At 41.7% G+C, this 27,090-nt stretch overlaps 3 protein-coding genes across 5 annotated transcripts; all 3 read right to left on the bottom strand.

Annotated features, from left to right (window-relative positions):
* Window positions 1-75: 75 nt before the first annotated feature.
* On the bottom strand, window positions 76-12,643 carry LOC310726989 (uncharacterized protein). The gene is made up of 4 exons (XM_083543021.1): window positions 12,129-12,643; window positions 10,018-11,083; window positions 4,650-6,562; window positions 76-2,868 (listed from the first exon to the last, which is right to left on the bottom strand). The coding sequence occupies exons 2-3, from the start codon at window positions 11,071-11,073 to the stop codon at window positions 5,687-5,689; spliced, it is 1,932 nt and encodes a 643-aa protein (XP_083399147.1). The 5' UTR covers window positions 11,074-11,083; window positions 12,129-12,643; the 3' UTR covers window positions 76-2,868; window positions 4,650-5,686.
* A 360-nt stretch (window positions 12,644-13,003) lies between these two features.
* Window positions 13,004-25,288, bottom strand: LOC310725892 (uncharacterized protein). 3 transcript variants are annotated; one of them, XR_014533538.1, is made up of 4 exons: window positions 16,217-16,652; window positions 15,417-15,501; window positions 13,117-15,344; window positions 13,004-13,077 (listed from the first exon to the last, which is right to left on the bottom strand). XR_014533538.1 is itself a non-coding variant. In XM_083541013.1 (4 exons), exons 3-4 carry the CDS (start codon window positions 15,421-15,423, stop codon window positions 14,230-14,232), a joined length of 1,122 nt encoding a protein of 373 aa, XP_083397139.1. In that variant the 5' UTR covers window positions 15,424-15,501; window positions 19,790-20,057; window positions 25,233-25,288; the 3' UTR covers window positions 13,004-14,229. The 3 variants fall into 3 exon arrangements, 2 of the variants coding, with proteins under 2 accessions (XP_083397139.1, XP_083397138.1); XM_083541013.1 differs by lacking the exon at window positions 16,217-16,652 and adding exons at window positions 19,790-20,057; window positions 25,233-25,288 and having other exon boundaries at window positions 13,004-15,344; XM_083541012.1 differs by having other exon boundaries at window positions 13,004-15,344.
* Window positions 25,289-25,323: 35 nt separating this feature from the next.
* LOC310725896 (uncharacterized protein) lies at window positions 25,324-26,434 on the bottom strand (the record flags this gene model as incomplete). Its single annotated transcript, XM_083541017.1, has 1 exon — window positions 25,324-26,434. The coding sequence occupies one exon, from the start codon at window positions 26,432-26,434 to the stop codon at window positions 25,370-25,372; it is 1,065 nt and encodes a 354-aa protein (XP_083397143.1). The 3' UTR covers window positions 25,324-25,369.
* Between the last annotated feature and the right edge of the window lie 656 nt (window positions 26,435-27,090).

The following is a 27,090-nucleotide window of genomic DNA, read 5'->3' as shown; positions in this document are numbered from 1 at the left end:
AAAATATTAATTATTTCCCATGTTTTTTCCCCCAAGTGAGTCCTGTAGTGGCTCTGATGTTGACAACATAAAATGTAAAAAAAAAATTTTTTTATTGAAAACAAGGATATTACATATGGAACCCAACCATTAGTGTTGCACATGCCAGTGTGGGGAGGGTTGCGTTAGAAAGGGCGTACCAAATCGAGGAGGAACATGGGGTGTATTAGTAGGAGAATGCTGAGTATGGAGATACCAGGAAGGAGGAAAAGTGACCAAGGAGGAGGCTTATGGATGTGGTGAGGGAAGACATGCAGGTAGTTGGTGTGAAAGAGGCAGATGTAGAGGGCAGGGGGGTATGGAGACGGATGATACACTGCGGTGACCCCTAATGGGTGAAGCAAAAAGAAAAAGATGATCACATATAGAACCAGCCATGGTCAGTAAATACAGCCAATCGCTGGACTGTCCTACTCTTATTTTTCATTTTTGTAAGGACAATTTATAACACTAAAACCTCACCCAAAAAAAAGACAACTCATTTGTTGGTTCCAAAGAGCCTTCAGGAAGTGTTATTTCCATATTCTTATGGCAGAACATTTAGGGCACTGAACAATGCCTCGAACTGGATATTGGGGATAGTGTTGGCGAATGGTGTGTGGACTGTGACAAATGTCAGCTGGTGAATCTGCTGGCCACTTCAAAAATGCACCTCTTACCCATATTCATGTTTTCAAGCCAGTGGAACTGGCTGCAGGAGGGCATCACTTTGTGTTAGATACCTGGAAATGGTGCTTTTATGCAACATGTCAGCATATAGCATTGTGGACCATTTGCAAACAGCGATATGAACACTGTGCAAGCTATACAAATTACTAAGGATTAAAATGATCTGCAAAAGTGTCTGCAAACCTCAGCACCTTGTAGTGTCCTCATCATTACAAAATATTGGGAGGAAGGGGGTCCCAGGTGGTGAAGAAGAAGGAATATCCAATGCTGTACATCAGCCAGAAGCTCTCATTTGGAAATGAGCAAATAGCACCAGATTGAAAAGTAATGTCTGGCCATCAGCTCTGCTACATTAGACATTAACAATGCTGTTAGACATTTTGCATAGAACAATTAAATGGGATTCAGCAAACTCTGTTATACAGAGACTTACAAGATTTCTGTCAATAAAACATTCTCCTTCTGGTATATTTGGTCAGAAATTATGTGTCTAAACCAGGGGTCACCAACCTTTTTGAAACTAAAAGCTACTTCTTGGGTACTGATTAATGTGAAGGGCTACCAGTTTGATACACACTTCTGAAATAACACATTTGCTCAAGTTACCTTTAATTATATGTTATTATTAATAATTAATGATATTCATCTATATCTAGTGATCTAAATCTTAATATTGTAATTTTTAAATTCTCACCAATGCAAGTGTGATTTTGTCAGGGAACCACCAGCCACGCCTCCCTCCAAGGCTCTAACTCTCACCCAGCCTCTCCCTGCTTTAATCACCTACACCTGTTCCCCATTACCTTTCCCCTTTATAAGGTCCCGATTCCACCTTACTCACAGTTGGATCTACTTGTTGCCATGATAGATGTACTGGACTTCCTACCACTAAAATTTCCCGAACTCTCATGCTCCTGGCTCCGCTTCAAGATAGGGTTGCCTTTAAAAGTTTACATTGGCGATCATCCCTGGACAACCCGCATTACAGAGTCTACCCGTTTTCCGGTTTGTACTTCCCCTTAAGCCTCTGCCTTGTATATGTTCAGACTAAATAAAGACTAGGTCTATTAAATGCAGCTTACTGGTAAATGGCGCTATGGTGAGCTATTTTCTTTAGCTATTCACCATGTTGGTGACCCCTGGTCTAAACCATCAGCCTGAACAGGTAGAAACGAGGATAAAATAAGTATTGCACAAGCCTACTTTATAATGTTTACTGAGTAAACTACAGGAAAATAATATGTAATGGATAGTCACATGTTCAGGTAAAAGGAAAAAAAATCAGCACTCATTCAACTTCTCTCTCCTGTGAATGGCTTGATGTTTTCGGAATGTACTTGAGTAACTAAAACTCTTTCCACACTGTAAACACTGATACAGCTTTTCCCCCGTGTGACTGAGTTGATGTGCTTTGAGACCACTTTGTTGATTAAAACTCTTCCCACACTGCGAGCACTGATGTGGTTTTTCCCCCGTGTGAAGGCGCTGGTGCGCTTTAAGATGACTTTGTTGGTTAAAACTTTTCCCGCACTCTGAACAGTTGTACGGTTTCTCTCCAGTGTGAATGCGCTGATGCCTTTGGAAATTACACTCTCGGTTGAAACTCTTCCCACATTGTGAACAGTAATAGAGCTTCTCTCCTCGGTGAATACTCTGGTGGCTCTTGAGGGATCTCTTGTAATTAAAACTTTTCCCGCACTGAGAACAGTGATACGGTTGTTCTCCGGTGTGGATGCGCTGGTGTACTTGGAGAGAACTCTCCAGATTAAAACTCCGCCCACACTCTGAGCAGTGATACGACTTCTCTACTACGTGGGTTCGATGGTGATTTTGTAAACGAATCTTGTAAGTAAAACTCCTTCCACATTGGGAACACTGATGGGGCTTCTCTCCCGTATGGATGCGTCGGTGCATTTTCAGATTGCCCTTGCTACCGAATCGTTTCCCGCAGTCTGAACAGACAAACGGTTTTTCTCCCGTATGAATTTGCTGATGTTCCTGGAAATCAGTATCTTCAGCAAAACTCTCTCCACAGTGTGAGCAGTGAAATGGCTTCTCTCCTGTGTGGGTGTGCTGTGGGGCTTGGAAATCAGTCATTCTCAATATAATATCATTCAATTGATGATTAGTGGAGTCTCCTGTAGACGTCATGGTGTGTTACTGGAAAAGAAAAAAATGTAACATGACAAATACAAAGGAACATTATACCAATATCCCATAATGCACAGTTTAATTCTTCTATGTATTGTTAGATTTATGGACTACAACAATACAACAGATAAAGAAGCTGTTAAAGTGCTAATTCCACTGCTCAACAATGTCAACATTCATCCACACTTGATTCGTTTTGCCTCCAAGATGCCAAAGTGTTTGCACAAAGTAATTTCTATGGCCAAATCTAACAAAGTTTTTCAACTGAATGGCATCCCTTGCCAGCCACAGCTTCTGCAAGCTGCATATCAGATGACGGGTGACGTGTGGCCCAGTAACTACTTGCTTGTTCAACTACAAAATGGGTCCCATTCATCCTCTTCTGGGCTAGATACACATTACCTTTCTTCTCTACCCGTCATACATACTGTAGGTGTCATTAGGACTGTTAGATTTTACAAACGACAGCCCTATTGGGAGCGTAAAGCTCCTGAAGACATTACTCAGAAACTCACCCAAATACAGAGAAGTCTCTCCTTGAACAAGTTTGAAGTACAATATTGTTTTTAGAAAGGACATAAACCTTTGAATAGACTTTTCTTACCACTTTAATTTTCATCCTGAACCAACTGGGGTGGACCAGCATTGTTTGGCTCTTTGAAGCTCATCTGGGGCCGGGCCTATCCTATCCTATCCTATCCTATCCTATCCTATCCTATGGCAGGTGTCCTTATTTAGAGCGACTTACAATTATACACTGAGCAGGTCAGGGTTCAGTCGCATTGCTCTTAAATTCTCAAAATAAAAGTAGTAAAGGAGACAATTTTATAGAACATTCTTGTATTTTACTGTTCCAAGTTCTATTTTGTCCTGTTGTGCAATACTTTTTTTTTTTATCTATAAATATAACATTTTATCTATCTATATATATATATATATATGAGAGAGAGAGAGATATATAGAGAGAGATATATAGAGAGAGATATATAGAGAGAGATATATAGAGAGAGATATAGAGATATATATAGAGAGATATAGAGATATAGATAGGACATTTTGGAGACAAGGTGAGGGAGGTGAGATTGAGATGGTTTGGACATGTGCAGAGGAGGGACATGGGGTGTATCAGTAGGAGAATGCTGAGGATGGAGCCACCAGGAAGGAGAAAAAGAAGACCAATGTGGAGGTTTATGGATGTGGTGAGGGAAGACATGCAGATAGTTTGTGTGGAAGAGGCAGATGTAGAGGACAGGGGGTTATGAAGCGAATGATCCGCTGTGGAGACCCCTAATGGAAGCAGCTGAAAGAAGAAATAATATTTCTAAAGCATTTATTACCTTCAATTACATATGGACTCTTACAGTAAAGCATTACCGTTTCACAAATTCCATAAGTCGTGCTGAAAATGGTTATCTTCAAATATCTTCACAAATGCATTTAATTTAACATGGAGTGTTTATTTAGTGTTTTATTTTATTTATTCCGTATCCATATTCTTGATATCCTTTATAACCGACCAAAAACTTTTGCTCTCATTGGACCACTGATCAGGCAATCACAGCATTGCAAATCATGGCTTTGAGTAACCAGTTTGTACATCTCAAACCCACTCCTGCTATACTACTCACCTGCTCATGAAGAACCCATTTGGCCAGACCATAATGACCACGATTAGATGATCATGAACATGTACAACATACAGGCCCTGATCACAAAGATTTGTCTTTTGTTTTTTTTCCATAAATCAAACCTGAATTCATTCCACAGCTCAGAAATCCAGTTTTACTTACCTCAGGATTGCAGGATCGGTGGATTTAATCAGTTTAAATGCTGTTATTTTTCAGATCGGTATTATTTTTGAGACCATTGTAGAAGAAACACTAAAAGAGATAGAAAAGCTTCTCTTCTTCTGGAGGTTTAACTTTTGGTGCATTTCTGCCACCTACAGGGATGGAGTGTGATGTTTTGAGCCTTAGCTGGGAAATCCAGAGAGACGACATTGTTTTCATTATCTGATAGATCACGAGAACATGACCTGGAGCTGTTAACTAAAGCAAACGTCTAACTATGGCAAACTGACAAAAACACACATTTTTAGATATTTTAGTTTTTATTTTTTCCCACAAACCCTCAGAATCATAAACATTACACATATAGTGTTTGTTATTGTTATGCCATGGATTCATTCCCTTAACAACCATCCTCACATCCTATTATAAAACTCCTGGAAGTGGAAGCTCAGTGATTTAAGGCATTGGAGCGTCATTATTTTAAATCACAGCACCACCAAGCTGCCACTGCTGGGCCCTTCAGGGAGGCCCTTAACCCGGCTCAGTTTTAAGTAACTCTAGATATCATTTGCCAAATGCCATAAATGTAAACATACACACAACCACCAAACATGCTCTGTTTTACAGTGAAGCTGTGTTTCTAGAACAATCTAGAAAACGCTGTTTTCATGTCGCAGAGTGTGGACGAGGACGTTTCAAAGAGCCGGAAAATGACGCATGCGCAGTACAGGGACGTTAGCGACTCTATTAAGTGAAAGATGCGAAGCACAGATGACTTGTTAGAATCTGGGAACCGTGATACATCTTGAAAAGAACGTGTGAACTTGTATCCAGCATGACTTACAGCCTAAACTTCAAATCAATGAGGGATAAAAAGATTCTTTAAGTAACTCGACTAAGTAGTAAACCATTTGCCTCAATGCTTCATTTAGTCCCTTAAAAATCCTGTTATAGTGGGATATAAACATTACATAAAATACAGGAAAGCAACGTTTAAAGTATCATCACATGTTCAGGGCAAAATATATCTGGCTCGGTCAGCTCTCATCCAGCTTCTCTCTCACATGGATGGCTTGGTGTTTCCGGAGGCTTTCTGGGTAAGTAAAATGCTTCCCACACTGTAAACACTGATACAGCTTTTCTCCTGTGTGGCTGAGATGATGGATTTTGAGATGACTTCGTTGAGCAAAACTCTTCCCACACTGCGAGCACTTGTACGGCTTTTCCCCCGTGTGAAGGCGCTGGTGCGCTTTGAGATGAGCTTGTTGGTTAAAACTCTTTCCGCACTCTGAACAGTTGTACGGTTTCTCTCCAGTGTGAATGCGCTGATGTGATTGGAAGTTGAATTCTCGGTTGAAACTCTTCCCGCATTGTGAGCAGTAATACGGCTTCTCTCCTCGGTGAATACTCTGGTGGCTCTTGAGGGATCTCTTGTAATTAAAACTCTTCCCGCACTGAGAACAGTGATACGGTTGTTCTCCGGTGTGGATGCGCTGGTGTACTTGGAGAGAACTCTCCAGATTAAAACTCCGCCCACACTCTGAGCAGTGATACGACTTCTCTACTACGTGGGTTCGGTGGTGTTTTTTTAAACGAGTCCTGCTAGCAAAACTCCTTCCACATTGGGAACACTGATGGGGCTTCACTCCTGTATGGATGCGTTGGTGTTTTTTCAGATTGCCCTTATTACCGAATCGTTTCCCGCAGTCTGAACAGACAAACGGTTTTTCTTCTTTATGAATTTGCTGATGTTCCTGGAATTCAGTATCTTCAGCAAAACTCTCTCCACAGTGTGAGCAGTGAAATGGCTTCTCTCCTGTGTGGGTGTGCTGTGGCGCTTGGAAATCAGTCATTCTTAAAATATCATTCGATTGATGATTAGTGGAGTCTCCTGTAGACAGCATGGTGTGTTTCTGGAGAAGAAGGAAAAAAAAGGTCAATAACAAAAAATACAAAGCAATATCATCCCAATATCCCATAGTGGACTGTTTTAAACACATTAATACCATGGATAAAGAACTGGTTAAAGTGCTGAGGATTATGTTACTAGTAGTGGCAGCTTGGAGGGATTTGAACTCACAACCTTCCAAACTGAAGTCCAAACTCTTAACCACGGAAATGATACACCAACAGCTTCTCTGTGGAGATGGTCAAGAACACCAAATTCCTTAGTGTTCATCTGGCAGAAAGCCTCACCTGGTCTCTCAAAACCAGCTCCAAACTAAGAACGCATCCTAATCACGTTCTAGAGAGGGACCATGGAGATCCTGATCAGCTGCATTACTGCCTGGTCTGGGGATCACACCATCTCAATACCATGGTCCTACATTGAATAGTGAGGATTGCTGAGAAGATCGTCAGGGTCTTGCATCAATCATGGAATCCCCAAAGCCACTAGCATTGACAACAGCCTCAGACAATATGTGCAAAAAGTCTGTGCTACCCAAACGGCACCAGTCTTCACCACCATGATTTATCCGTCCCTCAAGCTATATGTTGCTCCTACATATTGTCTGTCCCCCTAAATAACTCTCCAGATCCTAACCCTCTAAAAGATGTCCACAGATAATGCTATAAATAATGCTCTACACACTAACCTCTCCCATCTAGCTCTTAGTGTCTAGACCTGGACACACTTCTGATATCATCTGCTTAGAAAACCATCATCTAATCCTGTTCCTGGGAAATAATCCTGATCCCAAGCAGGTCTGAACCCTAACCCTAGATCCTGAACAATGAGATCTACAGCTAATTCACTTCTCAGTGTAGAAAGAACAGAAGAACAGGCCCTGGGCTGTGAACTTATTGTCGGTTTGCTGTAGGAAGTTGTTTTCTAAATTATTTATTTTATAGTTCAGAAAACTGCTTTCACTTACCTCAGAATTGCAGTATTTAATCAGGTCAAATACTGCTGGTGTTCACATCAGAGAGATTTCAACCATCACTGATGAAACCCTGGAAGAAATGTTTTATGTCTACACACTGCGCTTTTCTTCTGGAGGTTGTAAAACCAACTTTTGGTGCGTTTCTGCCACCTACAGGACGGAATGTAAAGCAAAATGTTCTAATACACAGATATAGACTGAGAGGAGTGTGAGGTTCAAGGAGTAAAATCTATTCACAAACAACTTATATATAATATACTTATGTCAAACTTATAAGATACAATTAAAAAGTCCTTTATTTATCCGAAAGAAATTATTTTGCCAGAGACTACTTCAAAGTACAAGCAAAAAAAAAGAAAATGAATGAAATATATTTGAAAAATAATTTAAATATTCCATATATACATATATATAAATACAAAAGGTGCTCAGGAACTTAGAACATATTGCACATGAAGTGATATTGGAAATGATATTGTATAAACATACATTATAATTATTGTGAGAATTGTTTCAGCTCTGCTCCCTACAGAAGTGGGAATAATGTTTGATGACCACTGGTGTGAAAGATCTCCTGTGGTGTTCTGTGCTTGTCTTTGGTGGTCTCAGTCTATGGCTGAATGTGCTCTGGTAGGACTCCAGTGTCACATGCAGGAATATGTGTTTGGATGTTTATATAAATAAACAGCACCTGCATAGTAAAAGTTTATTACTACATATAGATGTAGTTTATAAATAAAATAAATCTGATAAAAATAAACAAAAATAATGTTGGGGTAGGTGCTCGCTCAGTAGTTAAGGCTCTAGGTTATTGATCAGATTATAGTTCGGGGAGGTGCTAGCCCCTCTGTGTTGCAGTACCCCTGGAGAACTTTCCACATCTCCCTACATTGTAGGGTTGAAGTGCTTTCATTATTTGTGCATGATGGGTAACAGTACAAGGTGGAACGGAAGTTTGCCTCTTGACCGCTGGAGTCTCTCGTTACTATTATATAAATATATTTTTTATTTCAAGAGAAAATAAGATGAAGATAAAACTGAAAATCAGTAAGATTAGACGTAATTCATTCAGACAATACCACGTGAACAGAATTTACAAATAAATAATTGTCCAGAACTTAATGAAAAAGTTGGAAGAGCTCTTTTCTCATCCGTTTATGTTTCATCATTCAATAAAGATTTTTTAAGAAATTCCCTTGAACAATCACCAGACGATTCCAACTGTTAGCTGGTCGAATCACCTACATACACCTTAGAGAGAAATTAGAGATAGTTATCAAATAACTACTGCTTCCATAGTGGCACAACAGAGAAGCATTCAACCTATCAGAAGATTGTGAATCAGGAAGATCCCACATTCTTGGTTTCCTGCACAGAAAAATTGGCTTTGTGCTGTCTGGAGGAGAGTCTTCATTCTGTCCCTCTTTTGTGAATCAAAGTGACAAGCCTGTCATGGCTGTCTAGAAGTTAATGCAGGTATTGGATTGCACTTCTTTGTAAAGACTTATGCCACCCTGATGCTGATGCAGCATGAGAAGCAGGTCAATGTAATCTGGTTTTAAGAGGCTCAGAAGAAATCCTCTACATTTCTGGGATAAGACTGTGGCATGATAAGGGAATCCAAACTGGAAGTGAGTGGAGGCTCAGTGGTTAAACTCTTAACCCTCAACTGCTCAGTTGTAAGTCTAGAGTTGCAAAATTCCAGGAATTTTCAAGACTGGAAACTTGCCATGGTAATAAACTGGGAATTTACAAAATTGCAGCATATAACAGAGAACTTAAGTGCAGTAAAAATAAAAGTCTTTCAGTATAATTGTTTTTATAATCAGATTTAATGCAATTTCAGTTAAATGTCTACCCTGCACATTCATCAATCACATGCACACAGCACACTTCCTGCAGGGTCATGAGGCCCGAAATGTTCTGCCACTTTGCATTCCTATGCAAGTCACTGTCTTTCAGCTGTTCCCTTCAGCACTTCCCACGTTTGCTTTGTAGAAATCAAGAGTTTTAGTATGATTTATATTAAGTGTGTAATCCAGTGTACCAGTGTAGATTTATTCATTGCTGGAGACTCAAAGCACTTTTGTACGTCGCTCAGGACACGGGCGGCTGCTAAATGGCGCAAATGTAAATGCAAGTTAAAAACGCTGATTGGTGACTTGCGTGTTTGACCAGTTACGTTTTGATCCGCATTAATAAAAAGGAACGACTGATTTTGCAAAATGTAGAGTAAAAAGTCAAAGATTTGACTTTGAAATGTAGTGAAGTTACAGTAAAAGTCTCCCCAAATGGAAATACTTCAGTAAAGTACAGATACTTAAAAAAAACTAGGAACAAATTACATTTATTTCATTAGTCCACCACTGAGAATTTCGTTTTATCCCATTAATCCTCATGGAAAGTTTCCAGTCTTCAAATTTCTTGTAATTTTGCAACCATAAATGCGAATATAACCAGTTCCACTGTTCCCTCCTTCATGGATGTGTAGTGTTTTGAGACGGCCCTGGGGGGCAAATCTTTTCCCACATTGTAGGTATGTGAATACGCTGGTGTGTTCGGAGGTGACTTCTTTGGTTGAAACTCTTCCCACACTCTGAGCAGTGATACGGTTTCTCTCCCGTGTGAATGCGCTGGTGTCTTCGGAGGGCGTTGGACAGAGCAAACCTCTTTCCGCACTGTGGACAGTGGTACGGCTTCTGTCCGGTGTGGATGCGCTGGTGGTTTTGGAGGGTACTTATTTGAGTGAAGCTCCTTCCACACTTTGAACACTGGTACGGTTTCTGTCCGGTGTGGATGCGCTGATGGTTTCGCAGCGTAGTTGGCCGAGCAAAGCTCTTTCCACATTGTGAACAGCGGTACGGCTTCTGTCCGGTGTGAACGTGCTGGTGTATTTGAAAATGACTCTCCCGATTAAAACTCTTCCCACACTGCGGGCAGTAATAGAGCCTCTCTCCTGAGTGAAGAGTCTGGTGTTCCTGGAAAGTTGTCTTGTGTTTGAAACTCTCGCCGCATTGTGAACATTGATAGGGTTTCTCTCCTGTGTGAAGTCGCTGATGCGTCCTGAGATTTCCCCGCTGAGTAAATCCCCTGCCACACTGCAAGCACATGAACGGCTTCTCGCCGGTGTGAATTCGCTGGTGTTCGCGTAAAATACTCAGTCGAGTGAAGCTCTTTTCACAATGCGAGCAGCGATACGGTTTCTCGCCCGTGTGAATGTGCTGGTGTCTCCGGAGGGTACTCCTGCAATTAAACCTCCTCCCACACTGCGAGCACTGATGCGGCTTTTCGCCCGTGTGAACGCGCTGGTGTCTCCGAAGAGCGCTCGTGCAATTAAACCTTTTGCTGCACTGCGAGCACTGATACGGCTTCTCTCCCGTGTGAATGCGATGGTGGATTTGGAGTTTACTCTGCGACGCGAAACTCTTTCCACAGTCTGAGCAAGTGGGAAGAGCTTTCTTTGTTGGTAAAGAACTGGTGATCGTATCGGGGACGCTAAAGGTCGCTTGATGCCTACTGGAGTCTTTTGTGGGCATCATGGTTTTGAGTCTAGGTAAGAAAAGAAGAATAAAATAAAAAATTTATATAAAATCTGTAGTACAGTAATCCCCCGCTTTACCGAAGTTAGAATCTGGCGCCCCGGTTTGGCGCGGAATTGCATTTGCCACATAACTAATTAGTTTGGCTGATTTTAATGAAGTTTTACATTTGAAAAAGTGAAATTTATTAATAAAAATAATGACTGTTTGAAGTGTGTGGAAGGATAATTTATAGCTTAAACGATAAAAAAAAGCATTTGTGGGTGGCGTCCGTTTACCACATGAGGTTTTGGAACGTAACCACCTCGAGAAACGGGGGATTACTGTATTTCAATGCTGCAAGAAAATGGACCAGTAAGTAAGTAAGTGATTGTTTTTATTTCAATAGCAATAAATATTAAAACATTTCATTATGATAGTGTAGTAATAATAGACTATATATCAAAATCATTTTCTGTTACCGACAGACCCCCATTAAAGAAAGGAAAAACTATGTGGCCCTCACAGTAAAAAGTTTGTGGACCCCTGGCATAGAGGCTTATTTAGATTTACAGAAGATGCCCTTCTGTGCAGCTCAGCGATGCTGAGATTTGTACTCACAACCTTTTGATTGGAAGTCCAACATCTTTTCCACTGAACTTTCGCTTCTCCAATTCACTACTTGAAGGAACCTAAAGGATCTGCTGCAAACATCTCCATGTGAGGTGATATTTAGACAATATTAGGCAGGTGGTTTAAGTGTTCTGGCTGATCAGAGTACAGTTAATAATTTATATCTAATATAATTAATAGTTTACTGACCACCACTCTGTTAGAGAAGTTCTCCAAAGCCAACTCTGAAATGATCCAGGGTCTTGAATGGGAATTACCAGCTGAGGAAACTGTTAGCTGATGTAAACTAAGTTTAATTATTAGCACAATGCTAACAAAACAACATGAAGTATATTAGAAAATTGCTAGCAAGCCTGAGTAATTTATTCCAAGGGGAAAATCTAGTAATATTTCCCAGATATGAAGTGGAGATCCAGTCAGGATCCGGTTTTATTTGAACTTACCTCAGGATTTAAATATTAACGGATTTTCTGCGTCCGTTATTTTTTCATTCCAACGGATTTAACCGTCGCTGTAACACTAAGGAAAATATTAATAAACATTGAGACGTGAATGGCTGCTTCTTCTTCTTCAGTGATTTCACAGCTAAACATGGGTTTTACCGCCATCTATTGGACCAACTTTGACCAAATATCTACTCAAATTGCACTAGATTAGATTATAGTGTGGTGGTAGCTCATTACTTAATGCGTTGGAGTTTGAAGGTCATGAGTTCCAATCCCAACATCACCAAGCTACACCTGGTGGGCCCTTGAGCAAGGCCCTTTACACTCAGGGGTAGTTTAGCAGTAGCTTAGTGGTTAAGATGTTGGATTTCTGATCAGAAGGTTGTGAGTTTAAATTCCAACACCAGTGTGCTGCCTTTGCTGGGCCCTTAAACAAGGTCCTTAGCCCACAGTTGTTTGAATGAAATAATTGTAAATCATGCTGGATAAAGTAAACCTGAAATGGTATCAGAGTTGTCCCTCAATGTTCTTCAGTCCAGCTGTTCCTTATCTTTGGTACTTAATCTCAAATGCCTTCTGTTCATCTCCCCATCATTCTGTTGCTTATTTATTAAATGTAAAACCACTTGTGAATGTATTTTCTTCTCTTCTGGATATTATATTCCTTTGCTTTATCACAGTAGAAACTCTCACAGAAATTCAACTGAATTCCATTAAACCCATTAAAATCAAATGGCTTCCAATACGTTGCCTCAAATGTTTGTTAAATCACCAAACCAAATCAGTCTGTGTAAAAACTTACCAGAATGTGAATGATTCCGGAAAGGTGTCCATATTGTTGTCCAGGAGATACCATCATACAATCTACAAGCTGCCAAAAAAAGTGCTTTATTGGTGCATAAAGATGTCACACGTACAATGATTGCAATATAAGTCAAGAAATGACCTTTACAGACCCACACATTGTTGCTGTCTCCATTAAAACCAGTACAATTCACATGATAACCATTTAAACCATGTTTCTTAATGCTTATGTTTAGTCGCCATTCACTCTTATAATAACCTCCACTATCTGGGAAGATGTTCTACTAGATTTTGGTTGTGGAGATACGTGCTCATTCAGGGTGTTATCACAGCCAGGTACTGATGTAAAGGATGCCGGGAAACCTGCGGTGCAATCAGTTGCTCTATAGCAGGAGATCTTCCACTCCAACCTATGTAAAGCAGATCTTCATGGAGCTGGCTTTGTGCACAGGGTTTGCATTGTCATGAAGGAATGTGGTTCAAGTAAAGGGAACATTTCTACACATTCTACCACATACAACGACATTTTACACAATTGTCTGCCTCCAACTTTCTGCAAACAGTTTTTTGAGGAACCAAACATGGGTGAAAAAAGTCACAATGGTTTTGTCCATATAGTGTAGCGTTAGCAGAAGGAGGAAATTATAAACCAACTGAAATTTATACTTAAAACAATTCTTATGGCTTTGCTTATAAATCGGAGGCATTTAACATCCAGCTCTCACATGAAAGTAGCTTAAAAAGTCAGAAAGTCATGAGTTTAAATTCCAACAACACCAAGATGCCACTATTGGGTTCTTGAGCAAGGCTTTAAAACTTTAGATGTAAACACTGATCAGGCATAACATTAGAACATTCTGAGTGGTGAAGTGAAGAACACTAATGATCTCTTCATCATGGTACCTGTAAGCGAGTGGATTTATTTATCAATCAGCAGATGAACATTTTGTCCTTAAAGTTGATGTTAGAAGCAGTAAAAATGGGCGAGCGTAAGGATTTAAGCGAGTTTGACAAATTGTGATGTCTAGATGACTGGGGCAGAGGGTCTCCAAAACTGCAGCTCTTGTGAGATGTTACTGGTCTGCAGTGGTCATTGTCTATCAAAAGTGCTAGAAGGAAGGAACAGTGGTGAACCGGTGACAGGGTCAAGGGGGACGAGGATCACTGATGCACGTGGGGAGCAAAGGCTGTTAGATAACTCTGACTAGAACACTACTGACGAGGGAATCCCTGTTTTGCCTTCCTGTGTGAACGCAGGTGACTCGGTTGAGGGAAAAACCCCTTGATGTCAGTACTAATGGGAATTCTGTCTCGCGTGAACACGGAGATGTGTTTGAAGATTACTCGGGTGAGCGAAACGCTTCTCGCACTGCAAGCACTTGTACGGCTTCTCTCCGGTGTGAAGGCGCTGGTGATGCCGAAGCGTGTCCTTTCGGTTAAAGCTCTTGCCACACTGCGAGCAAGAATACGGTTTCTCTCCGGTGTGAACAAGCTGGTGATGCCGCAGAGTATCCTTTCGATTAAATCGTTTCCCGCACTGCGAGCAATGGAACAGATTTTTCCCCGTGTGAAGGCGTTGGTGGTACTGGAATGTGTCGCGTCGAACAAAGCTCTTTCCACACTCCAAGCACTGGTACGGGTTCTCTTCAGGGTGAAGGAGCTGGTGCTCTTTAAGGGTGCCCCGATCAGGAAAACCTTCTCCACACTGTGAGCAGATATAATTCTCTCCGGTGTGTATGCGCTGATGTTTCTGGAAATGACTCTCTCGATTGAAACTCTTCCCGCACAGCGAGCAGTGGTAGAGCCTCTGCCCAGAGTGAACACTCTGATGCTCCTGGAGGGTCGCGTTGTATTGGAAACTCGTACCACAGAGCGAGCAGCGATACGGCTTCTCCCCCGTGTGAATGCGTTGGTGCGTCCTGAGGTTACCTCGCATGGTAAATCTTCTTCCACACTGCAAGCAGGTGAACGGTTTCTCTCCTGTGTGAACACGTTGGTGGTGCTTAAAGTTGCTGATGTCGGAGAAGCTCTTCCCGCATTGCGAGCACTGATACGGCTTCTCCCCTGTGTGAATGCGCTGGTGTCTCCGGAGAGCCCGCGTGCCTGTAAACCTCTTGCCGCACTGCAAGCACTCGTGCGGCTTCTCCCCCGTGTGAAGGCGCTGGTGATGTCTGAGAGTGTCCTTGCGGTTGAAACTCGTCCCACAGTGTGAACACAGATACGGCTTCTCTCCCGTGTGAGTGCGCTGGTGAATCTGTAAGCCACTCTTGCAAGTGAAGGTCTTCCCACATTCTGAGCACGAGTGAAGCTTTTTCTTCACTTCGGTATGAGCGGAGATAGAACAGGTATCACCAGATGAAGTTTTGTGACTAGTGGAGTCTTTTATCAGCATCATGTTCTTCTGCATGTCTGGGGAGGGCAAAAATGGGCTCATTATAAAGTAATCATTAAATAAAAGAGTAAAGCAGTGAAAATAACGACCTTGCATTTCAAGAAACTGGGAAACTTGGAAATGGCATCCTTCTTCATTTCAGTCCAAATAAACATATACCACTCAGGATAGATTCTATAAGTGAACAGAAATATCAGAAGAAATTATATATTGAACCACTTACACTGATAGAAAAAATATTGTGTAAAAGTGGATATTTGCACCGTTTTTTTCTCCCAAAAGTATTGGGACACCTGACTTTTCGAGCCATATGTAGTTCTTCTCCAGACTGTTACCACAAAGTTGGAGGCACACTATTCTATAAGATGTCTTTGGATGTGTTAGCATGAAATTTTTCCAAACCTGTTCCAGCATTCCACCTCAATGCCCCTGTGCACAAAGCTAGTATCTATCAGGATATGCTTTACATGGTTCGGAATGGAAGATCTCCAACTACTGAGCTATGTAAACCTGATCACTGCACCCCAGGCACCTGCATCTGACTTGACTAACACCCTTGTGGCTAAAGGAATCTCCACAAAACTATCTAGTGGAACAACTTCCCAGAAGAGTGGATGTTAATATAAGACTGAATGTGGAAGATGAGAAGCACATACCACTTTTATGGTCAGATGTCCACAAGGTTTTGTCCATATAGTGTGTGTATTAATATATGTACATAGAAAACAGACAAAAATAGAGGTATCCATGTGTAATCTTACATTAGGAATAACTTATTCAAAGGGATGTGCATATATAGAAATAGCACAATCCATATATATAATATATATATAAAGCATTAGACATACATGAATATCTATTCAGGATGCAACTGACACCTTTAACTTACCCCAGGATTTAATGGTCCTTTCCAAAATGCTGGTTTTATTCATATACTCCATCTTCTGTTCAACCAAAGCAAAATTACAGAGTTTTCAGCATCCAGATGATAAAAAACAGTTTCTTCCTCTGTGTTTTCACAGCTAGAAGTGTTATACTGCCCTCTATAGGACCAGGTTTTGTTAAATATCTCAAACTGCACTGTATTCTGCTCCAAGTACACTGTCAGTGTGTTTAGAGCTTCTTCAGATTCTCTATAATGTTTCTTTCAGCTATTTTTCCTATATGATTGAAGTGGCACCACTTTTGAGATCAAAAGATGATCACGTGGGGAAGTCTGATCTCTGTAGGTAAGGTGTTGGATGTCCGAATGGAAGATTCTCAGCGCAGATTGTCGTCTACTCTGCTTAGATTCTTATTATTCTTGCAGTACTCTTCTCTCCAGAAGTATTCATCGGTTTTGCTTTACAGCTTTCAGATCCTGATAATTCCACCTCATGTTTTTTTTTTTAACAACTTAGAACACAGATTATCAGGTGTCCAAAGGATTGGAACACAGCGTATTTCCTTTCCACGTAGAGCACTAAGCAATTTGAATTTCAACCCTTGCTGTGTGAAAGTTTTAAATTGCAACCATATTATTCTGTTGCAGAAGGTTCCATAGACTCAACCCAGGATTACTTTTTCCAAGGCTTGCTTCCATCTGCTCTTTCTATCTGACCAAGCCACGTTTCATAATCATAACTATATTCCACAACAAGCCACAATATTTCCAGACCTATTCAGTGCAAATGATCAAAAGTATTGGAACAGCTATACTGGTTTTGCTATACAATTAAGACATTTTGGTTTCGAGCTCAGAAGATGACCACGTGCAGATGTTGTAGCTCTGTAAGTTAGGTGTTAGGTGTAAGTCAGGTGTATAACATCTGAAAGAAAGATACTCAGCAGGTTGTATTCTACTTTGCTTGGATTCTTATATTGTTCTTTCAGTTGTGTTCTCTTCAACAGTATTGGAACAGGAAGGCTAGTTCTATTGGTTTTGCTATACGATGAAGACATTTGGGGAAGTTGTAGCTCTGTAGGTAAGGTGTTGGATGTCTGAATGAAACATAAAATCCAAACACTATTCCCCACTGTTGGGCTGCTCAGAGTAGAAATGAGAACATTCTAAGTCGCTCTAGATAAAGACATCTGACAAAATGCCATAAATTGAATGATCATGAGATGACAGACCAAAATGTCAGCTATCAGATCCAGATGTAAAAAGATCAACTTTTGTTTTAGCAAAAAGATTTTTTAATGTGATCAAAAGTATTGGAACAAACTCTTTCTTCCATCTGGTGTAATCCCATATTACATTGCCTCCCACTGTGCATGTTGTGGGTTAGTTTTGTGTAATGTAATATTATGTGTTGTTTTTGTAGCGCTTGACCTGTTTATAATTTCAGCTCATATACTGCTTTCTCATCAAAGGTGCTGTAATAGAATGAAATCACTCAAGAATGGGGTGTAAATAATGATGCACAATCCAAAAATTCCAGTGCCAAAACAGTTCTTGATGCAATGACTTTTTTTTTTTTGTACCCTGAGAAATGGACGGATCAGTCATGCAATGTTGGAGATTCAGAAGGAGTGTGGTGGAGATAAGAGCTTTGAGGTAGGTGGATGCTGGTCCAGTTTGGGTTTTGTAGGTGAGCACAAGTGTTTTTAAATCTGAGTTAAAGGAATGAGGTGGTGTGGGGGAGAACGTAGGAAGAACTTACAAATTGCATTCTGAAACGGTTTGGAGGCTGTTGAGAGGTTGACCTGCCAGAATATTTTCAGTAGTATGGGCTTTAGAAGATAAGCTACAGAAGGAGGACCTTTTTGGCCTATGTTGATAAAAATACACATACAGGCTAAATCCTCCTGATGCTGAAATCATTGTGAGCCTGCCTGCCTCTCTCCCTACCTACCCATCCCTCCACCCATCCCTCCACCCATCCCTCCATCCATCCATCCATCCATCCATCCATCCATCCATCCAATCAATCAATCAATCAATCAATCTTGCAGTACCAAAAGTATTAGAACATCATGGCTGGTTCCATTGGTTTTACTACACACTTAAGACATTCAGGTTTGAGATCAAAAGGTGATTGAGATGACAGGTCCTAATTTCATCTTTCACATCCTGGTATTTCCACCTCATAGTAAATTTAACAATTTAAAACATGCTAATGTTTGTTTTATCCCAGATTTCCACGTATTCAAAAGTATTGGAACACACAAGCGATATGTTTGTCCTTGTTATGTAGAGAGTTTACAAAGCAGTGTGACTTTCAGCACATTCTCTTATTTGTTGTATCCTCGGTCCAATGGATGAGAACACACCAAGTCTGAAGACCTTCTCTGGTCTACAATTCAAAGCTTCACATTACTCCACCTTAAAAAAAAAAAAAAAAAAGACATTGTACAGGAACTTGAGGACCAGTTTGTACTTACCTCAGGATTAAATGTTAAATAAATCTATTTTCTCCAAACGCTCTCATTATTTCAACACAAACAGAATTATAAACCTTTTTCTGGACATGATAAAACAAGAGAAAGAAATGGGATTTGACTTGTCACATATCCCAGCTTGTGAGGAATCTTTGTTGAGAGCACAGCCATGACACAGACCTCCTCTGGAGAAAAAATGGTTTAAAGCCTTGCTTAATTGCCCAACAGTATGAATTCTCAACCTTCAGATCATTAACCATTGAGTTCTCATAAGTCCTCACTTTCCTATTTCTGGTGTACCTGCTAGATACAAAGCCAGGAACTAAAACTGATTGAAGGTCTCAGAGGGTTTCATTCTGGAATTGAATGTTTCTGTGTATGAGAGGGGTATCTCCTGAGATGCAATTTAGTCTTATACCTGGATGTTCTTTCATATAACTGTTAAAGATGCATTGACATTTTGACTCTATTATAGAAGACACTGAAAAGAATTTTCCATGTTTGTTTGAAGATTGATTCTTACGGTTGGTCTTTGTAAGATTAGTCTTCAGGTGGGGGTGTGGTTACTTACTGATGTGGCCAAACGTATTTGGTCACCTGGTCATAAGTACGGTATGTAATTTTTGAGTATCGCATTGCACATTTAGTGCCAATTTGCTCTTATAATTCCCTCCACTCTTCTGGAAAGATGTTCCACGAGATCTTGAAGTGAGCTATAGATATTTGTGCAATAAGGGTATTCCGAAAGGCAGGTACTGATGTAGGTGAGGAGACCTGTGGTGCAGTCAGCGTTCACATTCATCCCAAAGGTGTTCAGTAGGGATGAGATCAGAGCTCTATAGCAGCAAGATCTTTCTCTCCAAAGCATGTAAACCAGATCTTCAAGAAACTCACTTTGTGCACAGGGGCATCGCCATGCTCGAACAGGTTTGGGTCTTGTAGTTCAAGTGAAAGCAAAATGTTATTATAGCGCCATCTAAAGACCTGTACAACTGAGTGCCTACAGATTTGTGGTAACAGTTTAAAAACAAAACATTAGGCAACTCTGTAGAACATAGGTTCTACAGAGTTGCCTGATGTAGAACACCATATTCAACACCTTTGGGAGGAATTGGAACTCCATCCAACATCAGCACCAGACTTTGCTGGGCCTTGCTCCAATGGCAGCTTGGTGGGGCTCATGACATTGTCATAGAAAATTCAACATGTTCACCACTAGGACACATCTAATCACAAAATCTAATGTATGCCGTTCCGTATTAATTTTAGGTGTCCACAAACTTTTGTCAATGTCCCTTTCAGTGTTTTATGGGAGGTCATGTTCCAGCTGATGTTTCATTGCGATTCCTTTCTTACTGCTTCTTATACTTACTATTAGATAGATAGATAGATAGATAGATAGATAGATAGATAGATAGATAGATAGATAGATAGATAGATAGATTATTGTCATTGCATTGTACAGGTACACAGCAACGAAATGCAGTTTGGCATCTACCAGAAGTGCAAAATGTAGCAGTCGTGCAAAAGTGCAGATAAATATCTAGCATATTTACAGTGCAGATAACTATCTAGCATATTTACAGCAAGTGGTATATATGAAAGTATATACAGTGAATAAATATAAAGGCTATTTCAGTGCAGAGACGTGTGGACATTCAGAAGTACAGTGAATAAATATAGAGGCGTACAGTAATTAAGAAAATGTGCAGAAATGAAAGGTTACAGATCACAAGATCATGGCATTAAAGTGTAGCAAGCTGAATAAACAGTCTACTATATATAAAAAAAAAATAAAAATTATATATATATACAGTGAGGAAAATAAGTATTTGAACACCCTGCTATTTTGCAAGTTCTCCCACTTAGAAATCATGGAGGGGTCTGAAATTGTCATCGTAGGTGCATGTCCACTGTGAGAGACATAATCTAAAAAAAAAAATCCAGAAATCACAATGTATGATTTTTTGACTATTTATTTGTATGATACAGCTGCAAATAAGTATTTGAACACCTGAGAAAGTCAATGTTTATATTTGGTACAGTAGCCTTTGTTTGCAATTACAGAGGTCAAACGTTTCCTGTAGGACAGGACACACTGCAGGAGGTATTTTGGCTCACTCCTCCACACAGATCTTCTCTAGATCAGTCAGGTTTCTGGCCTATCGCTGAGAAACACAGAGTTTGAGCTCCCTCCATAGATTCTCTATTGGGTTTAGGTCAGGAGACTGGCTAGGCCATGCCAGAACCTCGATATGCTTCTTACAGAGCCACTCCTTGGTTATCCTGGCTGTGTGCTTTGGGTCATTGTCATGTTGGAAGACCCAGCCTCGACCCATCTTCAATGCTCTAACTGAGGGAAGGAGGTTGTTCCCCAAAATCTCGCAATACATGGCCCCAGTTATCCTCTCCTTAATACAGTGCAGTCGCCCTGTCCCATGTGCAGAAAAACACCCCCAAAGCATGATGCTACCACCCCCATGCTTCACAGTAGGGATGGTGTTCTTGGGATGGTACTCATCATTCTTCTTCCTCCAAACTCGTTTAGTGGAATTATGACCCAAAAGTTTTATTTTGGTCTCATCTGACCACATGACTTTCTCCTATGACTCCTCTGGATCATCCAAATGGTCATTAGCAAACTTAAGACGTGCCTCGACATGTGCTGGTTTAAGCAGGGGAACCTTCCCTGCCATGCATGATTTCAAACCATGATGTCTTAGTGTATTACCAACAGTAACCTTGGAAACGGTGGTCCCAGCTCTTTTTTAGGTCATTGACCAGCTCCTCCCGTGTAGTCCTGGGCTGATTTCTCACCTTCCTTAGGATCATTGAGACCCCACGAGGTGAGATCTTGCATGAAGCCCCAGTCCAAGGGAGATTGACAGTCATGTTTAGCTTCTTCCATTTTCTAATGATTGCTCCAACAGTAAACCTTTTTTCACCAAGCTGCTTGGCAATTTCCCCGTAGCCCTTTCCAGCCTTGTGGAGGTGTACAATTTTGTCTCTAGTGTCTTTGGGCAGCTCTTTGGTCTTGGCCATGTTAGTAGTTGGATTCTTACTGATTGTATGGGGTGGACAGGTGTCTTTATGCAGCTAACGACCTCAAACAAATGCATCTAATTTAGGATAATAAATGTAGTGGAGGTGGACATTTTAAAGGCAGACTAACAGGTCTTTGAGGGTCAGAATTCTAGCTGATAGACAGGTGTTCAAATACTTATTTGCAGCTGTATCATACAAATAAATAGTTTAAAAATCATATATTGTGATTTCTGGATTTTTTTTTTTAGATTATGTCTCTCACAGTGGACATGCACCTACGATGACAATTTCAGACCCCTGCATGATTTCTAAGTGGGAGAACTTGCAAAATAGCAGGGTGTTCAAATACTTATTTTCCTCACTGTATACACACATACATTATATACACAAATTAATGTGAAATGTTGGGCAGAATGTACAGTAATGATAAAGATACATACAGATATAAAAAGTGCAGATGTACTGAGGAGTGAAAAAGATATAATATATAGTATGGAGATGTATTGTATAGAGGTTATATACAGTCTTTTGTTCGTGTTTGTTTTGTAGTGTTTTAGCGGTGTAGTGTTGAGTTCAGTAATGTGATGGTGGATGGAAAAAAAGCTGTCCCTGAACCTGCTGGTTCTAGTGTGTAAGTTCCTGTATCTCCTTTTATGATGGATGGAGGTTAAACAGTTTATGACTGGGATGTCAAGAGTCCTTGATAATGTTGTGAGCTCTGCGCAGACATCTGCTGTGGTGAAGGTGTTCGATGGCAGGTAGTTGGGTGCCAGTGATGCGTTGGGCGGTTTTGACCACCCTTTGCAGTGCTTTACGTTTACACACAGTGGAGCCTCCGTACCATACAGTGATGGAGTTGGTCAGGATGCTCTAAATGATGCAGCGGTAGAAACTCGTTAAAATCCCCGGGAACAGATGAGATTTCTTGAGACTTCTCAAGAAGTACAGGCGTTGTTGTGCTTTTTTTTTTACCAGAGCTGACGTGTTCTGCTGCCAGGACAGATCCTCAGAGATGTGAACTTCCAGGAACTTAAAGCTGGAGACTCACTCTACCTCGGTTCCATTGATGTTGACTGGTAGATGTCTCCCGCTGTTGGATTTCCGGAAGTCCACAATGAGCTCTTTGGTCTTTGTGGCGTTGAGAGTCAGGTTGTTGGTGGCACACCATGCTGCCAGATTACGGATCTCTACCCTGTAGGCGGATTCGTCATTTTTTTCGATCTGGCCGACCACGGTGGTGTCATCTGCATACTTGATGAAGATGTTGGAGTTATACAGAGGAGCACAATCGTGGGTGAACAGCGAGTAGAGCAGTGGGCTCAGAACACAGCCCTGCGGTATGCCAGTGTTCAGAATGAGGGTTGAGGATACCTGGTTTCCCAACCTGACAGATTGAGGTCTGTTGGTGAGAAAGTCCAGAATCCATCTGCAAGTGGAGGTGCAGATACCCAGTTCACTGAGCTTAGTGATCAGTACAGTGGGGAGGACTGTATTGAATGCAGAGCTAAAGTCAATGAACAGCATTCTTATGTATGTGTTGCTCTTATCCAGGTGGGTGAGAGCAGAATGAAGAGCTGTGGAAACTGCATCCTCAGTTGACCTGTTCGGGCGATAGGCATACTGGTGTGGGTCCAGTGAAGGTGGTAGGCCCGCAGTGAGGTGATTCAGGACCAGTTTCTCAAAGCACTTCATAGCAATGGGGGTAAGTGCAACCGGAAGAAAGTCATTCAGGCATTTAGCAGCTGAGTGCTTAGGCACTGGTATGATAGTAGTGGTCTTCAGGCATGTTGGTACCGTGGCTTGGGCCAGTGACAGGTTGAAAATGTCAGTAAAAACCTGTGCCAGTTGTCCAGCGCATGCTCTGAGAACACGTCCCGATATGCCATCCGGGCCAGCTGCCTTGCGTGCATCCACTCTGCTAAACACTGAATAGACGTCCGTTGTTGAGAGTGAAAGTGGGCTGTAAGCAGTAGCAGAGTCCGTGGTTGGTGTAAAATGTCCTGTGCTTTGGTCAAAACGAGCAAAAAAGTGATTAAGTTCGTTCGGTTGGAAGGCACTGCTGGTTGGTTAAACTGTAGGTTTGTAGTCTGTGATTGACTGGATGCCTTTCCACATGCGTCTGGGGTCAGAGTTGTGGAAGTGCTCTTCTATGTGGAGTTTGAATGTGAGCTTTGCTTTCCTGATGCCCCTTTTCAGGTTGGACCTGGCTCTGTTGTAGTCCTCTGCACTGCCAGATTTAAAGGCAGCATCTCTTGCTTTCACAGGAGACGGACTTCAGAGTTCATCCACGGCTTTTGGTTAGGAAAGCATTTCACATGTTTGACGGTAGTGACATTGTCAATGCACGTGTTAATATGGTCCAAAACGATGATGTGTAAGTGTCCATGTCTGTGTGAGTCCAGTGTGGCCTGTGAAGCGAACATGTTCCAGTCAGTATCCTGAAACTGTTGTTGTAGAGAAGAAATGGCCCCCTCTGACCATACCTTTACTGTCCTCACAGCTGGTTTCACACGTTTGATCAGTGGTGTGTATTTGGGTAGCATGAACAAAGAGAGGTGATCAGACTGACCCAAGTGGGGGAGGGGAATGGCTGTGTATGCCCCAGGTATGTTTGTGTATACCTGGTCCAGTGTTTTGTCTCCTCTGGTAGAGCAGGAGACATTGCGGTGAAATTTTGATAGAAATTTCACCGCAAATGAAATCTCCAGCAACAATGATGGCTCCTTCCGGATGTGTAGACTGCTGTTTGCTGATAGCTGCATGCAGTTCCTTCATAGCTAGCTTAGCATTAGCATCCGGCAAAATGTACACTGCAGTCACAACAATGGCTGAGAATTCTCTCGGTAAATAAAAGGGGCTGCACTTAATCATCAAATACTCTAAATGAACAGAGCAATGACTTTCAGTAACAGTAAAGTCGGTGCACCATGAGACCTCCACCTCTGCGCTTACCAGAGTCCTCTGCCGTCCTGTCCGCCCGAAAGACACTGCGACCCCTGAGCTCAATGGCGCTGCTGGGAATGTTGTTGTTGAGCCATGTTTCCGTAAAAATCATGACATTACATTCCTTAATCCGTTTGTGTGATGATATCCGGAGCAGCAACTCATCCATTTTATTAGCAAGAGACCGTACATTGGCAAGGAAGACACTTGGAATCGATGGTTAATGCGGGTTTAGCCTTAGCTTAGCCCTGATGCCGCCTCGCTTCCCCCTCCTTTGGTTACGGTCTCGCCGCCGGCGCTGTGGTCTCGCTGTCGGCCGAGCTGGATCAGCGGTCCGCGGTGTTCGGGCGATTTCCCGAGGGAGTTCAAAGTACGTTGAAAGTCCGTATCTGTGAGTGTTGCTGATGTCTAGTAATGCTTCTCGGCTGTGTGAGATGTGTGCAAGCCTGTTCTGCGTGAATAAACTTGCTGTTGATGGAGAAATTGCTACTAAATCGCAAAATCTGGAGAGACGCTGGGCCTCCCGTTGTGCACGCGCCGCCATCTTGGTCGACCTCTATATTAGAATATACTTATTATTAACAGGTGTTTATTGGACTAAACTTGTTTTCCTGTTGTCGAATTCCAGATCGTTATTCCAAATAAGACCGACAGCTACAGATCCCATCATCGTCTTTAACTTAAAATGAGTTTAAATAAGTGAATTTTTCGACCCAGTTTTCGTCCATTGCGAATGTGGATTGGATTGGGTTTGTTTGGTGTGAACACGCAGGTGTCTTTGCAGAGTGCTGGGGTGAGTGAAGCTCCTCCCGCACCGCGAGCACTGATACGGCTTCTCTCCAGTGTGAATGTGCTGGTGATGTCTTAGAGTGTATTTCTGATTAAAACTCTTCCCACAATGCAAGCACTGGTACGGCTTTTCACCCGTGTGGGTGCGCTGGTGTGCTTTGAGAGCGCTTAACTGGTTAAAACACTTTTGGCACTGGGAGCAGCTGTAGGGTTTTTCTCCGGTGTGAATGCGCTGATGCGTTTGGAAGTTGCTCTCTCGGTTAAAGCTCTTGCCGCACTGCGAGCAGCGGTACGGCTTGTCTCCTCGGTGAATACTCTGGTGTCGTGTCAGGGTCCTTTTGTGATTAAAACTCTTGCCGCACTGCAGGCAGTGATAGGGTTTTTCCCCGGTGTGAACGTGCTGGTGTTGTTGGAGACCACGCTGTAGATGAAAACCCTTGCCACATTGTAAGCAGCGAAACGACTTCTCTACCGCGTGGGTTCGTTGGTGCTGTAGAAAATTGCTAATGTCAGCAAAACTCTTTCCGCAGTCTGCGCATCGATAGGGCTTCTCCCCCGTGTGGATGCGCTGGTGTGTTTTAAGATTGGCCTTGTGAGTAAACTTTGCTCCGCACTCCACACAGAGAAACGGTTTCTCTCCCGTGTGAATCCGTTGATGTTGGTGGTAATTGCTCAGCCTGGAGAAACGCTTCCCGCACTTCGAGCAGTCATAGGGCTTCTCTCCGGTGTGGATGCGCTGGTGGAGCTGGAGAGTGATCAGTTGTGAAAAACTCTTTCCGCAATGCGAGCAATCGTACGGCTTCTCTCCGGTGTGAACGCGCTGGTGTCTTTGGAGCATGCTGCGATGAGTAAAACTCTTCCCACAGTCCGAGCAGGGGTGAAGGTCAGCCTGCATCCGTACTTCACTGGTCATAGTACAAAACATATCGGCCTCTTGCTGACTGTCCGAGTCTCTTGAGGGCATCATGATACTGTTTATACCTGGAAAGGAAAGGAATGGAACTCAATAAGCTTTGTTTGCGTAACCATACTACTACGCTTTAAATTATAGGACCATCAGCCGGTTTGCCAAAAAGCACTGACTCAGATCTCCAAGCAACATCGACCACACAACCCAAAGTAAATGTGAAAAGCACTTCAAACAACTTAGGTTAAGGCCACTGGTTAAATCCTAAGTTAATCTCATTTATACCACTGAGCAGCTGAGGGTTCATGGCATTGCTCAAGTGCCCAAAAACTGGTTGCTTGAACTCATTCGAACTCATAACCTTCAGAAATCTTTTCCCAAATGATCCATTCCATTTACCAGAACCAGTTAACCAGTTTAGAAGACATGCAGCTAAAATAGTTTTAGCAAAGTTTTTCAGTCGGATTGATCACTCAAAAATAATTCTGTAAAAGAGCTCACAGATGTATGGAAGAAGAAAAAAAATTTAACCATCTTGTTTTCTGAAGATCACTGCAAACAGTAGAAAACATCACAAATTCTAATGAAAGTGACCATCACATCATGCTTGTGTAAGTCATTAAATAAGCTCAAAAACTCAGAAACCAAAAAAATTTAATAAAATAAAAGCACAGAAACCAATTCAGAAACCATCACGTGACCTTCATGTTGCCAAA

This window comes from Silurus aristotelis (assembly GCF_946808225.1).
Source record: "Silurus aristotelis genome assembly, chromosome: 5".
NCBI classification, from domain to species: Eukaryota; Metazoa; Chordata; class Actinopteri; order Siluriformes; family Siluridae; genus Silurus; species Silurus aristotelis.
The sequence above is the reverse complement of the archived record's forward strand: the minus strand, read 5'-3'. Positions and strand labels throughout refer to the sequence as shown.

Excerpts from the sequence above, each read along its gene's own strand:
- LOC310726989 (XM_083543021.1), bottom strand. The coding sequence starts at position 11,073 with ATGATGCCCACAAAAGACTCCAGTAGGCATCAAGCGACCTTTAGCGTC. Across the intron at positions 6,563-10,017 it reads CGTCTCAAAACACTACACAT|AAACACACCATGCTGTCTAC; the intron begins CCATGAAGGAGG and ends CTTCTTCTCCAG.